The sequence below is a fragment of the Leucoraja erinacea genome, chromosome 3, assembly GCF_028641065.1.
Source record: "Leucoraja erinacea ecotype New England chromosome 3, Leri_hhj_1, whole genome shotgun sequence".
Lineage (NCBI taxonomy): Eukaryota > Metazoa > Chordata > Chondrichthyes > Rajiformes > Rajidae > Leucoraja > Leucoraja erinaceus.
Genome location: NC_073379.1, coordinates 83,433,236 through 83,447,688, shown reverse-complemented (window position 1 = coordinate 83,447,688; position 14,453 = coordinate 83,433,236). Strand labels below are relative to the sequence as shown.

Below are 14,453 nucleotides of genomic sequence, written 5' to 3'. Positions count from 1 at the left end.
GGTTATGGGGAGAAGGCAGGAGAATAGGGTTGAGTGGCGAAAGATAGATCAGCCATGATTGAATGGTAGACTTGATGGGCCGAATGGCCTAATTCCGCTCCCATAACTTAGAAACTTATGAGCGCACACAGACGCACACATAGACACACACACACACTCGAACAAACACACTCGAATAAACACACTCGGACATACACATTCAGACACACACATAGACACACACACACACATTCGGACATACACACTCGGACATACACACTCGGACATACACACTCGGACATACACACTCGGACATACACACTCAAACACACACATAGACACACACACACACAGACAGACAAAAAAGCCTTAATCCAAAAATAGACTTGCATTCCCCCTGCAGTACGTCACGCTAAGTGAACCTATTGGGGGCTTTTCCACAAATGTCGAACTGCAAGTTCTCACCTTGTTCAGATATTACCTTGTACAGTCCGCCACTGGAGAAAAACATGTTTTTGTGGTCAGTTCATGTTTGCCTTCGAGAAAATCGGACAGACTTGGCAGTCTGCACTTTTCCATAAAGCTTTATTTGTCTTGACATTATCTAAATACTGAGAAGCATTTAGGGCTGTTTGGTCTGCAGGCTGCTAAAGGATTCTTTACCACACTTGGGCTGCTAAATTTGTCAGAGCTAACATATTGGAAGTGTTGAGTCGAGCCTTGACAGGGCCTCAGTGTGCCGTGTTCATGGGTGTAATTTAACAGTGTAATTCTTTACGAGTCCTGTGGTTAAGAAGGCATGGCGCTTTGCAGCATGCTTCACTAAACCTCTCGCAGTTTAAGGAAAAAGGTCAGAGGCTGTTTACGTGAGGATGCCTGGAATTCCTGAGCGAGCAACGCTGCTCTAACAATAAGTTGCTGCTCTGCTGGTTTCTATAGAAAATCTTCGACTTGGATAAGGTTTTGGCTTACGACCTGGCCCTTGATTTATCGTTAGCTGCGACTATGAGAGAAAAGGTTAATTTGATTCACAGTTCTTGGCAGCCGTTCCAATTGATCAAGCCTTTTTTTTTCTCCTTCCCTGGTCGATTGAACGATCAACCATTAGACTCGTGTTTGATGCGATTCCAGAAGGGACAGGCTGGCCTTTTATGTCGGGAGTGAACACTGACTGCCATTTTCCTTGAAAAGAAAGGCAAGGATTCCTTTGCTGAGCTCCCATTTGAATTATTTCAAGCCATTGGAAACATTTTCCTTTTGCTTGTGGTGCTGCAGTATTTTCCTTTATGAACCCGTCTCTTTCAAGCAGCCTCTTCTCTTTGTGCTCAGCACTGCAGAGCTGAGAAAGGACCAATCGGCTTACCGTGCTCCCAGCAGGAGCAAGCCAATGAAGTGGCATCTTTGGTTTGGCAATGCGTAACCCTGAAGGGAGATGCTTAAACAAAGGCTTTCACTGCAGACAAATGTTAAGTGTCTTCACTTGTCTTTCGTCTTCACAATTTTATTGCCCTGGCTCTTGAATGGGCTTGCTTGCCCCTTTCTCCTTTTTAAACAAGAATTCTAAAGGTCTTTTTCCAATGAGGAAAATGTGATTGTGCATTTAGTTTGGCTTCCGTCTCTTTTGCCACAGCTGTACTCTGCTTGCTGCAGCTAGTGGTGACTGGATCTAGCGACCACTCTCGGGATGGGTCGAGGGAAGAAGAAAAGACCCTCTGGTGATACAAATGCATCAGCGATGTAAATATTTTTGATGTGTTCAAGAATTTAACACGCTGTAAGCTCTGTTTTGCCATAGGTTGCAGCGTTGAAGGAGGGGGATACCAACGGGCATGAGAATGCTGGCATTTCATAGACCCCTCCAAACGGGGTATTTATTATTTAACCGGGGCAGGGGCAGTTACAGAAAATGCCGATTATCGACACATTATCAGTGTCTCGTTTCGTAGGAGGTCGGCATCGCTTTCTCATCAGTAAAATGCACAAGTGTCACTTAAGAATAAAACACTCGTGTGTTCATATTCCTCCCCACAGTAGCATTTTGTCAGACCTTCAGGGAATTAAGTTACACAAGGTTCTGTTTATAGGTCCTCGGGGACATGAGTTCGGGAGGGGGGGGAGGGGGGGGGGGGAGGTTTCTTCCTTCCATGAGTCTGGCAATGCGTTTTGTGATCTTATTCAGCGTGAACGGAGTTGTTGATAATGGAAGAGTGTGGAGCTTTTACGTATGTCCTGATATAATACCCACAGCAAATATCTGGAAGTTCAAAATATCTGTTCTGAAACAGGCAAGTTAGTTCACATTTCTCACTGTAAAGACAAGCCATATATTGCATTGTCAGCATTTAATAAAACAAAACAAAAACAAAGGCAGTGCCTGTGATGGGGAAGGGATTGGTAATTGACCCTACATCAGTGAAATTTCATATCCCCCACAGATGCTGCTTGACCCGCTGAATTCCTCCGGCAATTTGTTTTGTGTTCCAGATTCCACCGTCTGCAGCCTCTTGGGCCTTCATATTTAAAAACAAATTTCCCCTCCTATTTCTGAAAGTACGCAATGCTCATCTGAATTGAATTGATCCTTGAATGAAGAATTATCTCGCTCCAGTAACTCCCAGGGGAAGAAATTATCACTGTGTAGTGAAGGAGATGTGAGAAATAATAGCGATGATATGTAATTCTAAATGATTAGACAAAAAAGCTCGCAGTCAGTTTTACTGCAGAACGGCCATTGAATATTTTGCACATCGCAGTAAAAACAGCAGGAGAGGACAAGGGTTGGTATAAAAAATTACTCAACATTACACCATGATTACATGTAGCGTAGCCAACAGAAGACAGCTGATTTTGGAGGATAGTTTGAATAATGATTTTAGTTACGTTGAGTGCTATTTAATCACTTTCCCTGAATTATTTATAATGGTGCTCACCACATTCGAGTTTAAAATCTTAGTTTGAGGAGTATAATTTTGTTTCATCCCGTGTTTACGAGCAATTTGTGCATAAGATGCTTTCAAATCATTTTTAAGGCAGAGGTGATTTCATTGATTTGGGTTGTGGGGAAAAAAACCTTTGTCTGGCAGGATATCAGTGGCCCAGCCATGGAGCTGCGAATTAGAGGTATGAGAAGTAGTTCAATTGACTGATGTGAATCTCCGAAAAGGATAAAGTAGTTGGCTTTAGCTCGTCAGTTGCTATTAACATTTCCCCTTACCTCTCCCCCCCCCCCCCCCCCCCCCCACTACCTCACCACCCGGTTCAACAAAAACTGAACAGAGTTCACAGATTACCCAGGGCCAGCTCAGCCCCTTCGTTCTGTAGGCTGGGTTCAGTGTGCGCTGGCAGCTTTCCAAGCAAAAGCAATTACGTGTAATAATAGCAAAAATTAAGAGGTGAGTGTTGCCGTTTTACAGCAGGACGTGGCCAGAACCATTTCCTTCTGTCAGCCGTATCTCGATTACACACTTTAAAAAAAAAGCAATTTCCTGTGGTCTTGACTTGAGGTCAGTGAAGCCAGAAACAGGAAGAATGCAAAGCCGCAGCCTTAGAAAACAAACGCGCGTTAAGTGTGCTCTGAGAGAAGAGATAAAATGGATCTCCATTTTTTTAACGATTTATTTTTCTTGCGTTTCTTGCAGGTGTCTTGGTGGTTAATGTGACCTGGCGAAATAAAACCTATGTTGGCACACTGCTGGACTGCACAAAGCATGATTGGGCACCCCCGAGGTAAGCCCGCACTGCATGTGGTTAAAGCCTGGCTTTAATCCAGGATAATATGCGATAGGGCAAGTTGGGCCAAAGAGCCTGTTTCCACACGGTATGACTATTGATTTTTGTGTAGAAGAACCTTAAATCGGATTTACACCAAATGGGGGAAAATATGCTCTGTGCCATTAAAAACAGTTTCTCTGGTTTAGAAACATGGAAAATAGGTGCAGGAGTAGGCCATTCGGCCCTTTGAGCCTATTCAATATGATCATGGCTCAGTATCCTGTACCTGCCTTCCCTCTTAAATATAGCCAATGAACTGGCCTCAACTACCTTCTCTGGCAGAGAATTCCACAGATTCACCACTCTCTGTGTAAAAAATGATTTTCTCATCTCGGTCCTAAAAGACTTCCCTCCTATACTTAAACTGTGACCCCTTGTTCTGGACTTCCTCAACATCGGGAACAATCTTCCTGCATCTACCCTGTCCAACCCCTTAAGAATTTTGTAAGTTTCTATAAGATCCCCCCTCAATCTTCTAAATTCTAGCGACTACAAGCCGAGTCTATCCAGTCTTTCTTCATATGAAAGTCCTGCCATCCCAGGAATCAGTCTGGTGAACCTTCTCTGTACTCCCTCTATGGCAAGAATGCCTTTCCTCAGATTAGGAGACCAAAACTGTACGCAATATTCCAGGTGTGGTCTCACCTGGTTTGTCTAGTTTCTCTGATTAGCACATGATACCAAACATGTGTGTACGTAGAAAATGCAGATGCTGGTTTACACCGAAGATAGACCCAAAATGCTGGAGTAACTCAGGCAGGCAGCACCTCTGGAGAGAAGGAATGGGTGACGTCTGAAGTCCGAAGAAGGGTCTCGACCCAAAACTTCTTGATTAGTACAGGTGTCGGGTGTTACGGGGAGAAGGCAGGAGAATGGGGTTAGGAGGGAGATGATTGAATAGCGTAGACTTGATGGGCCAAATGGCCTAATTCTATTCCTATTCCTTATGACCTTATGAAACGTCACCCATTCCTTCCAGCCAGAGATGCTGACCATACCTATACATATGTTCCTAGAATCAACAATATAGAATATTGAATAGTACAGAGTAGGAACAGGCCCTTCTGCCCACAATGTCTGTGCCAAACATGATGCTAAAGTAACCTAATCACCCCTGTCTGCCTGTGATCCATATCCCTCCATTCCCTGCATATACATTTGCCTATCTAAAATACTTAAATACCACTGACATATCTTCCCCCACCACCACCCCTGGCAGCACGTTCCAGGCTCCAACTACCCTCTCTGTAAAAAAAACTGCCACACACATGTCCTTTAAACGTTGTCATTTTCACTTTATAGCTCTGCTCCCTAATAAGTAAAGTAAGGACGTTTGGCACATCTAAGCAAGACGGGGAGGCAATTCAATCCGTTGTGCTCCTTTTCCATTGGAATCTCTGATCACCTTATCATATAATCTAACTGTCTTTAATTCCACTCTCCTGGAAGATCTTTGTATAATAAAAGGTGTCCTTGCAATGATTAAATTCAATGATACGTTATTGTCAGTGAAATGCTTTGTTTTGCATATAACCTGGTTAAATCGCACAGCAGACTTCACCTAGACAGAACACAAGTGTCACCACGTGTCTGCCGTTGACAAACATATGAACGTTCACCAGTCCTATTCTTCCCATCTAATCTACTGCCTGCTGTCCCACGTAGAGGCTACCCTTACCCCCCACCCCCCCGCGCTAGACCCCACTTTGATGGCCCATCTACGAGTTCCCCCCTTCATTCTCGACAGCACCCCCACCGGGCCCCCCTTCTTGTAGGTTTCTTTACTCAGTTTGTACTTTTGTTTCCCTATTCTGAATGATGGTTGTGCACAGGATTTGCCTTCTTTATTCCATTCGATACTTCATTCATCTCTCAGTCTTCTTACCGAGTCCACACACAAGATTACAGGGGGCCGCGGAGCATTTTTGAAAGTGGGGGGGGGGGGCTGAGCAATCACTGATCACTGGCCTTGGGGGTATCTGGCGAGGGAGTGGAGTGATCGAGTGGGGGAAGGGTGTATGGCTGTTCATCTAAAATCAGTTCCCCTTTCCTGTTTTTTCCCCGTATCCCTTGATTTCACTAGCCTCAAGAGTTAAATGTAACTCTCTCTTGAAAACATCCAGTGAATTGGCCTCCACTGCCTTCTGTGGCAGAGAATTCCACAGATTCACTACTCTCTGGGTGAAGAAAGTTTGTCCTGATCTCAGTCCTAAATGACCTACCCCTTATTCTTAAACTGTGACCCCTGGTTCTGGACTCTCCCAACATCGGGAACATTTTTCCTGCAGTTACAGTAAGTGAAAATCGAGCAGGCTTTCTCCAACCACCCCCATTTGAAGAATATAGCACTACACCCAGGTGCTATGCTGGTCATTTTGACAATTGGATCGCACTGATTGCCTGTGCTCAATCTCTCCTAGTGCTGTATGGCTGCCAGTTTAACAGCAGCAGCCAAAGTGTAGAGTGCTGTTACATTGTAAGGCAATCCCAAAGTTGAAATTAGCCAAACTCATTTAATGCAGGAATTTAACACCAGCAGAGAGATATTCATCTGTTCCATCTGGACTGGTTTTGGGTTCAGTTCAGAGATACAGAGCCAGAGCTGACCTATTATCTCCCGGCCTTGCTATCAGGAATAGCCAGTCTTTTAGTCCATCAGATCTTGAAAGAAGTGTAGCAAGCAGCCTCAGATGCTGGTTTAAACTGAAGATAGACACAAAATGCTGGAATAACTCAGCGGGACAAAATCTTTAAAGATTATGGAATTATTGTCCGTAAGACAATTTTCACACACAGGGTGGTGGGTATGGAATGAGCTGCGAGAGGAGGTAATCGAGGCAGGTACTATATCAACATTAAAAAGACATTTGGAAAGACACATAGATAGAGGGATCTGGGTCAAAAGCAGGCGGGGGGGACTAGCGTAGATGGGGCATCTTGGTCAGCATGGGCAAGTTGGGCTGAAGGGCCTGTTTTTGTATAGTCTGACTCTGAGAAGGAGTGGATGGTGCGATGGTCCAGTTAGTAGACCTGTTGCCTTACCGCACTGATGGTCCCAGGTTCAATTCTAAGCCCCGCTGCTGTCCATGTGGAGTTTGCACACATTCCTTGTCATAGATACATAGACAGTTGGTGCAGGAGTTGGCCAATCGGCCCTTCGAGCCAGCACCACCATTCAATGTGATCATGGCTGATCATCCACAATCAGTACCCCGTCCCTGCCTTCTCCCTATATCGCTTGATTCCGTGAGCCCTAAGAGCTCTATCTAACTCTCTTTTGAATGCATCCAGTGAATCAGCCTCCACTGCCTTCTGAGACACAGAATTCCACAAATTCATCACCCTTATGTATCTATACACTGTAAATTGCCCGATTGTAATCATGTATTTTCCTTCCGCTGACTGGTTATTACGCAACAAAAGATTTTCACTGTACCTCAATACACGTGACGGCACAAACGATGTGGGAAAGAAGGGGATGAATATTCTGCAGCATGACTTTAGAGAGCTCGGAAAAATGCTGAAAAGCAAGACCTCCAGGGTTGTTATCTCTGGTTTGCTTCCAGTTCCTAGTGCTGGCGAGAGCAGGAACGGGGAGATACGGGACCTGAATGTGTAGCTGAGGAACTGGTGCACGGGGCAGGGATTTAGATTCTTAGATCACTGGGATCTGTTTTGGGGTAAGGGGGAACTGTACAAAAGGGACGGAATGAATCTTAACAGGTGGGGGACCAGCATTCTGGCAGGCAGGTTTGCCACTGCTACACGGGTGGTTTTAAACTGAATAAGGGGGGTGGGGTGTCAAATGGAATAGTCGAGGACGGAGTTAAAGGGAAAGAGAGTAAAGGGATGGTTAATGACCCCAGAATTAACGGGAAAAAAAGCTCACAAAGGGATAGGAGCGTATGGCCAAGTGTAATAGGGATCGATGTGAAAGGTGAGATGCGTAAGTATTGTATATTAATGCGCGAAGTATAAGAAGTAAAGTAGATGAGCTTGAGGCTCAGTTAGCCTAAAAAAGGACTGGACAAGCTAGATGCAGAAAAAATGTTCCCAATGTTGGGCGAGTCCAGAACCAGGGGCCACAGTCTTAGAATAAAGGGGAGGTCATTTAAGACTGAGGTGAGAAAAAACATTTTCACTCTGATAGTTGTGAATTTATGGAATTCCCTGCCACAGAGGGCAGTGGAAGCCAAGTCACTGGGTCAATTTAAGAGAGAGTTAGATAGAGCTCAAGGGGCTAGTGGTGTCAAGGGATATGGGGAGAAGGCAGGCACGGGTTATTGATTGGGGACGATCAGCCATGATCACAATGAATGGCGGTGCTGGCTCGAAGGGCCAAATGGCCTCCTCCTGCACCTATTTTCTATGTTTCTAAACTGAACCGAACCGAACTGTAATCACAGGGGTTTCCTCACACATTTCAACGGTTAATTGGCTGCTGTAAACTGCTCCTGGAGTGATGATGATGAGTAAAATTCAGGGTAGGGTTGAGGTGAGGTGAGTGGGTGCTGATGGTAATTTAGGGGGAATAAACTAAGATTAGTGTAAGATTAGTGTAACCAGCTACCTGATGAGTGAAGGGCTTGTTTCCGTGACTAAGTAAATAGTGTAAGTGGATCCTAAAGCCAGAGGTGGTGAATCTGGTATGTGTTGCCACAGATGGCCATGGAGGCCAAGATGTTGGGTAATTTTAAATCGGGGATTGATGCGTTCTTGATTAGTAAGGGTGTCAAACATTATGGGGAGAAGGCAGGAGAATGGGTTTGGGACGGGAAAATATATCAGCCATGATCGTATGGCGGAGCAGACCTGATGGGCTGAATGGCCTAATTTTGCTCTTACATCGTATGATCTTATGATAAAGATATAGGATCTTCAGGAACTAGAGTCTGGAGAAACATCACTTATCCATGTTCTCCAGAGATGCTGCCTGACCCGCTGACTTTCTCTAGCACTTTGTGTCCTATGGGATCCTCAGGCATGCCTGAGTTTTGTTTAAAATTCAATCAAAAGCAGCTTTCCCCATTTCCTTTCCTTGTGACTGAATTCTAACGTGTGTGTGTGTGTGTGTGTGTGTGTGTATATATCTCAGTCCGTGCTGATACTGATTTGAAAATGTTTACATTCCACAGATTTTGTGAATCGCCCACAAGTGACCTTGAAATGCGAGCTAGCCGGGGCCGGGGGAAGAGGGCGCGCTCCATTGCCAATGCTCCGATGATCGACGCCGGCCTTGCAGAGTTCAGGGGCGTGCAAGGCAAGAACCGTGGCGGTGCCAATGGGAAAGGCCGGCGCGGCAACCTGAACTCCAACGGCCGCAGGACTCCCCCGAACTGCGCCGTGGAGGATGTGAAAACCAGCCCCTCGCCCGTCAATAAGAGGAAGAACAAGCCCCCCACGGAACTGGACCTCAACTCGAGTTCCGAGGACACCAAGTGTGGGAAGAGGGTGCGCACCAACTCCAGGAGCACTCCCACCACACCGCAGGGGAAGCCCGAGCCTATGTTTGTGGACCAGGGCTGCTCTTCCCCAGTACTCATTGACTGCCCCCACCCAAACTGCAGCAAGAAGTACAAGCATATCAACGGCTTACGGTATCACCAGGCTCACGCCCACCTAGATCCGGAAAATAAACTGGAATTTGAGCCGGACATCGAAGACAAGATGTCGGATTGCGACGAGGCTCTGAACGGCGTGGCGATTGGCGTGGAGCCGTTAGAAGCTGGAAGCGGCGCTTTGCTTCCCGGCGTTGGGCTTGGCTACGAGCAGGTAAAGGCAACACCGTCACCCATTTCCAACAGCACCCCGGGCACACCGAAGGGGCGCCGGGATGTCACCAACAACACACATAGCCCAGTCGTGAACTCTAAATCCGGGAAAAACACGAGCAAAAAGAAAGGGCTTAGCAGTGACCTGAGCAACCTGCCCATGATCTCCAACATGCCGGCTGCATTGGAAAGTTGCTCAGTCCCTGATGGCGGCGGCGGCTTAGCTTCGGAAATGCCAAAGCTTGAGGTCGAGGGGGTGATCGACAAGAAAAACGTGGTCGAGAAGGAGAAAGGCAAAAAGAACAGCGGTGGAAAAGTGGACAAAACGCTGTCGAAGTTGAAGACGACGAGACCTATTGCCCCTGCACCTCCCCCGCCACAGCTGATTGCTATTCCCACTGCTACGTTCACCACCACTGCAGGGACAATACCAGGGCTGCCCTCTCTCACTACAACTGTTGTCCAGGCAACACCAAAGAGCCCACCACTGAAACCTATTCAACCAAAGCCTACCATTATGGGAGAGCCCAGCACGGTAAACCCAGCCCTGTCCTCGCTCAAGGATAAAAAGAAGAAAGAGAAGCGAAAACTGAAGGACAAAGAGGGCAAAGAGACAGTAAGTCCTAAAATGGACTCAAAGCTCGGGAAGCCCGAGGATTTAAAGGCTTCCGCAAAAGAGCTGGCGGCACATTTTTTAAAAGAACATCTCAATAAGAATGAAGTGATGGTGAATGGTCTGTGTGACTCGCAGGAGAGCAGAATGGCCAGCATTAAGGCAGAGGCAGACAAGGTTTACACATTCACCGACAATGCTCCCAGCCCTTCGATCGGGAGTGCCTGCAGGCTGGAATGCACTGGTCTGGTGAATGGACAATCTCCCATGACGCCGCTGCATGTTTTAACGCAAAATGGTGGCGAAGGACCGGCTACCAAAACCAACAGCCCCGCTTACTCGGACATTTCTGATGCTGCTGACGACGGGGGCTCTGACAGCAGGTCAGAGGGCGTCAGGTCAAAGGTCAATTCTTCCACAGAAACGATTTCTGCCAAGGAGACTGTTGTAAAAACCCACTCCTCAGCCTCCTCTCAGCCAGCACAGAGCAAAGAGACTCATTCACCTTTTTATCATGGTTACGAGCCTTACTATTCCCCCAATTACATGCACCCCAGTCAGGTCAGTAGCACGACAACAGGAAACCCTCCTTCGTCCCAGCGCACCAAAGTGAAAAAAGAGACGGAGGAAGAGGCTGAGAAGAAGGATAAGGCGGACGTTTTGGAGGTTAAGAAAAATGAGCCGAGTGCGGTAAATATTCCGGCTCAGCACCAATCCGTCATTACACAAAGACACCCAGCACTTGCCCAGTCACTCTATTATGGACAGTATGCATATGGGCTGTGTTATGTTGACCAGAAGTCAATAATGACAAATCCTTCCTACAGACAGCAGTACGAGAAGTTCTACGAAGAGCAGCGGTTCGCAGAGCAGAAACTGCAGCAGATAGGGAGGGACAATGAAAGAAAAGGGGAAGGTCAGCAGAAGGAACTGGGAAAAGAAGAGTTGAAGCAGAAAAACATCCCCACCGCCACGGTCTCGAAAGCTCCTTCCACCCCAGAGCCAAACAAAAACAACACCAAGTGCAAGGACTCCTTCTTGCTGTCAGATTCCTCGAAGCTGGGGATCACAAACAAACCAGACGAGGCAGTGAAATCACAGATGCAGCAGCAACTGGCAGCTGATGGGCTTAAAGCCAAACAAATGGAGAATCACCAGCTCATCAAAGAAGCAGTGGAAATGAAGTCTGTCATGGACTCCATGAAACAGACAGGAGTTGATCCCACCCTGCGCTTTAAACAGGTGGGTGCTGACAATGTCAGCAATGCTAAGTGCTAACGCAATCATTTCTGATTCTTTATGTCAAAAAAATTAATCACTGCCCAAGCATTTAGTGTGTATACATAGCTGAAACTTGTGGTCTAATATATACAAACTGAGCAACATTTTCATGAGATAACTTGGTGTTTGTGAAAGCCGGTATCATAGAATATGCCCAACAAATCTATACAGTGGGATAAGGGAACATATGAAAATGGGCAGCACAGTGGTAGAGTCTGACTACGGGTGCTGTCTGTACAGAGTTTGTACACTCTCCCTGTGACCGCATGGGTTTTCGGGCTTTCCTCCCACACTCCAAAGATGTAGAGGTTTGTAGGTTAATAGGATTTGGTAAAATTGTAAATTGTCCCAAGTGTGTAGTGCTAGTGTACAGGGTGATCACTGGTCGGCACAGAATCAGTGGGCCGAAGGGCCTGTTCCCGCACTATCGCCAAAGTCTAAACTAAATAAATATCTGGAGGCGATTATGTTGGCTGGAATGGATGGTTGCAATTACTGGAGATTGGAGAGGCTGGGCTTATTCACATCCAACTGAAGGTTGAGGGGTTTATAAAATAATGTGGAGCATAGATAAGATATAGAGTGTTTTTCCCAGGGCAGGGGAGTCTCAAACTGGAGTGCAGAAGTTTAAGATGAGAGGATCTGAGAGAGGAGGGGAGAGAGAGAGGGGTGGGAGGGAGGGGAGAGAGTGGGGGAGAGAGAGAGTGGGAGAGGGCAGAGAGAGAGAGAGAGAGAGAGAGGAGTGGAGAAAGGGAGGGGGAAATGGAGGGATGGCAGAGAGTGGAGAGGGGGGAAGGGAGGGGGTGGAGGGGAGTGGGGTAGGAGGCAGAGGGAGAGATAGAAGAGGGGGTTCAGGGGGAGGGAGGTGGGGAGAGGGTAGAGAGGGGGGGAGGAGAAGGGAGGGGTGGAGAGGTGGGGGGGGGGGGGGGGGGGAGAGGAGGGGGGGGCCGGGGCGAGTGAGAGGGCTGCAAAAAGTGGAGAGAGCCTGGAGAGAGAGAGAGAGAGAGAGAGAGAGAGAGCTCTAGTACAGGGTCCGATTCTCTGCATCTCTCTGGAAAACAGAGTCAAAGCGGATAGCAGCGGGGGAGGAGGAGCAGGATAGGAGCGGGGGCGAGGAGCAGGATAGGAGCGGGGGCGAGGAGCAGGATAAGAGCGGTTAGCAGCGGGAGGGAGGGGATGGGGGACGGGGGTGACTTCACTCGCTGCACGTGGAACAGCGCGCAGCAGGCCGCGAGGAGAAAGGTCTTGAAAAGCAAGCCGGGAAAAGCTTTCAAGTGGTGGCGCCATAGAACGTGGCAGCCTCGCCTGCAGCTGTTCATATTTCACCCTTTTTTATTTTTAGTGTGTTATAAATTTTGTTCTAGGCCTTTTAGTCTTTTTATGTGGGGGGTTGGGGGAAGGGGGGAACTTTTTTCCAGTCCCTACCTGGGCGAGGATGCGTCCTTCCTCCGAGCCGCATCTTCGCCCCCTCCTCGCGGCCAACCACCTGGATTGGCGCGGAATTACCTGCCGGAGCTTCGAGCTGCAGCTTCAGTAGCGGCGCAGCAATGAGGTACCATCGCAGAGCGGGGCGATGCCTCACCCGGGTTGCCGTGTGGAGCTCCGGAGTGCTGGGACTGCCGACTTTTACATCGTGGAGCTGTGGTCTGCGAAGGTTCCAGCCGCAACGGAGCTAACTTGAAACACCACGGAGCCTGGGATCTTTCGCCAAGATCGCTAGTGTTGGAGCGCCGACCAGCGCGGCCTGTGAACTTCGGGAGCCGCGGTCTCCGGTAGCAAGTTTCTGAACTCCAAGCTGTTGAGAGCGTTCTTCCGACGCCGGAATTCCATCATCCCGACGAGAGGGCCTGAAACATCGGGCTGCCGTAACGGCGACTGCGGAGGCCTCAAATAGGCGTGAACTTAAGAGGACGTGGATTGAAATTTGCTGCCTTCCTTCACAGCGGGAAACGTTAATCCCGCTGTGGGGGGATGTTTTTATGTTTAATGTTAAATGTTATAATGTTGTGTTTATTTTATTTTATTGGTGTGCTGCAATGGCAACTCAAATTTCACTACACCAATAAGTACATGTGACAATAAAAATCCTCTGTCCTTTGTCCTTTGGGAAGCTCGTGAGTGCTCGTGAGCACCCTTGACCTCGGAAGCACTCTGAACTCTGAAGCGCCTAACCACCCCCACGCACACACTAACTACCCCCCGCACACACGCAAACTACCCCCCTTGATATTATATTAATTTTATTCATTTGATCCTTATACCCCATAACTGCCCTATCCACTGAGAGCCTCAGCAGCTCTCGCGTCACGATTCCCCGTGTCCCCGCGATCAATGGAGGAATTGCAGGTTTCCCTGAGGGAGTAATGGCTGCCATTTAATGACCTTCTCATCGCGTGCCTCGCGCGACGATAACGGCCGCCGCCATGTTCTACGATCGGGCAGGGAAGATGGAGAGGATTCAGAAGCAAGCCCGTGGCCTCCGGCTGTGAGCGAGCGGCTGTGAGCGACGCCTCGAGCGAGCGGCTGTGAGCGAACGACACCTCGATCGAGCGGCTGTGAGAGAGCGGGCGGCTGTGAGGCAGTGGGCGTCCGTGAGGGAGCAGGCGGCCTGGACCTCCGGATCTGCAGAACGCCAATCTGCGCGTTTTGAAGAAGGAGCAGCGGTGGGGGGGGTGGGTTGTGCGGGGCCATGAAGAAAGACACTGTGAGGTCAGCAGCTGGGCAACCGTTATATTTTTTTTTAAATGTCAGTTTGGTGATAAATTTTAGTAAATATCTGAGGAAATAATTGACCAAATTTATCGAGTGGATTTTGGAAATCATAAGGAAAGTTTCTACCAGAAGATGTAAAAATGTCACTATTATTGTAACGTTAGCAGCTGGGCAGTGGTCAGATTTTTAAAAATTGGTCAGATTTGTCAACAATTTTAATGAATAAAGTCAGGAAAATAATGTACCAAATGTACAGAGGAGTGGATTTCTAAAATCACAAGGAAAATCTCTACTGAAATATGTAAAAATGTCCCCGTTACGACGTC

At 47.7% G+C, this 14,453-nt stretch overlaps 1 protein-coding gene across 8 annotated transcripts in view; it reads left to right on the top strand.

Annotated features, from left to right (window-relative positions):
- znf608 (zinc finger protein 608) overlaps positions 1-14,453 on the top strand; it is a 99,379-nt gene that overhangs the window by 75,747 nt on the left and 9,179 nt on the right. For all 8 annotated transcript variants that reach the window (XR_008723228.1, XM_055633105.1, XM_055633103.1 and 5 more), the window contains 2 exons: positions 3,618-3,705; positions 8,886-11,376. Coding sequence is in view for 7 of the 8 variants with exons in the window: in XM_055633105.1 (XP_055489080.1) it covers positions 3,618-3,705; positions 8,886-11,376 (2,579 nt within the window). In the remaining variant the exon portion in view is untranslated. The remainder of the gene's footprint in view (positions 1-3,617; positions 3,706-8,885; positions 11,377-14,453) is intronic.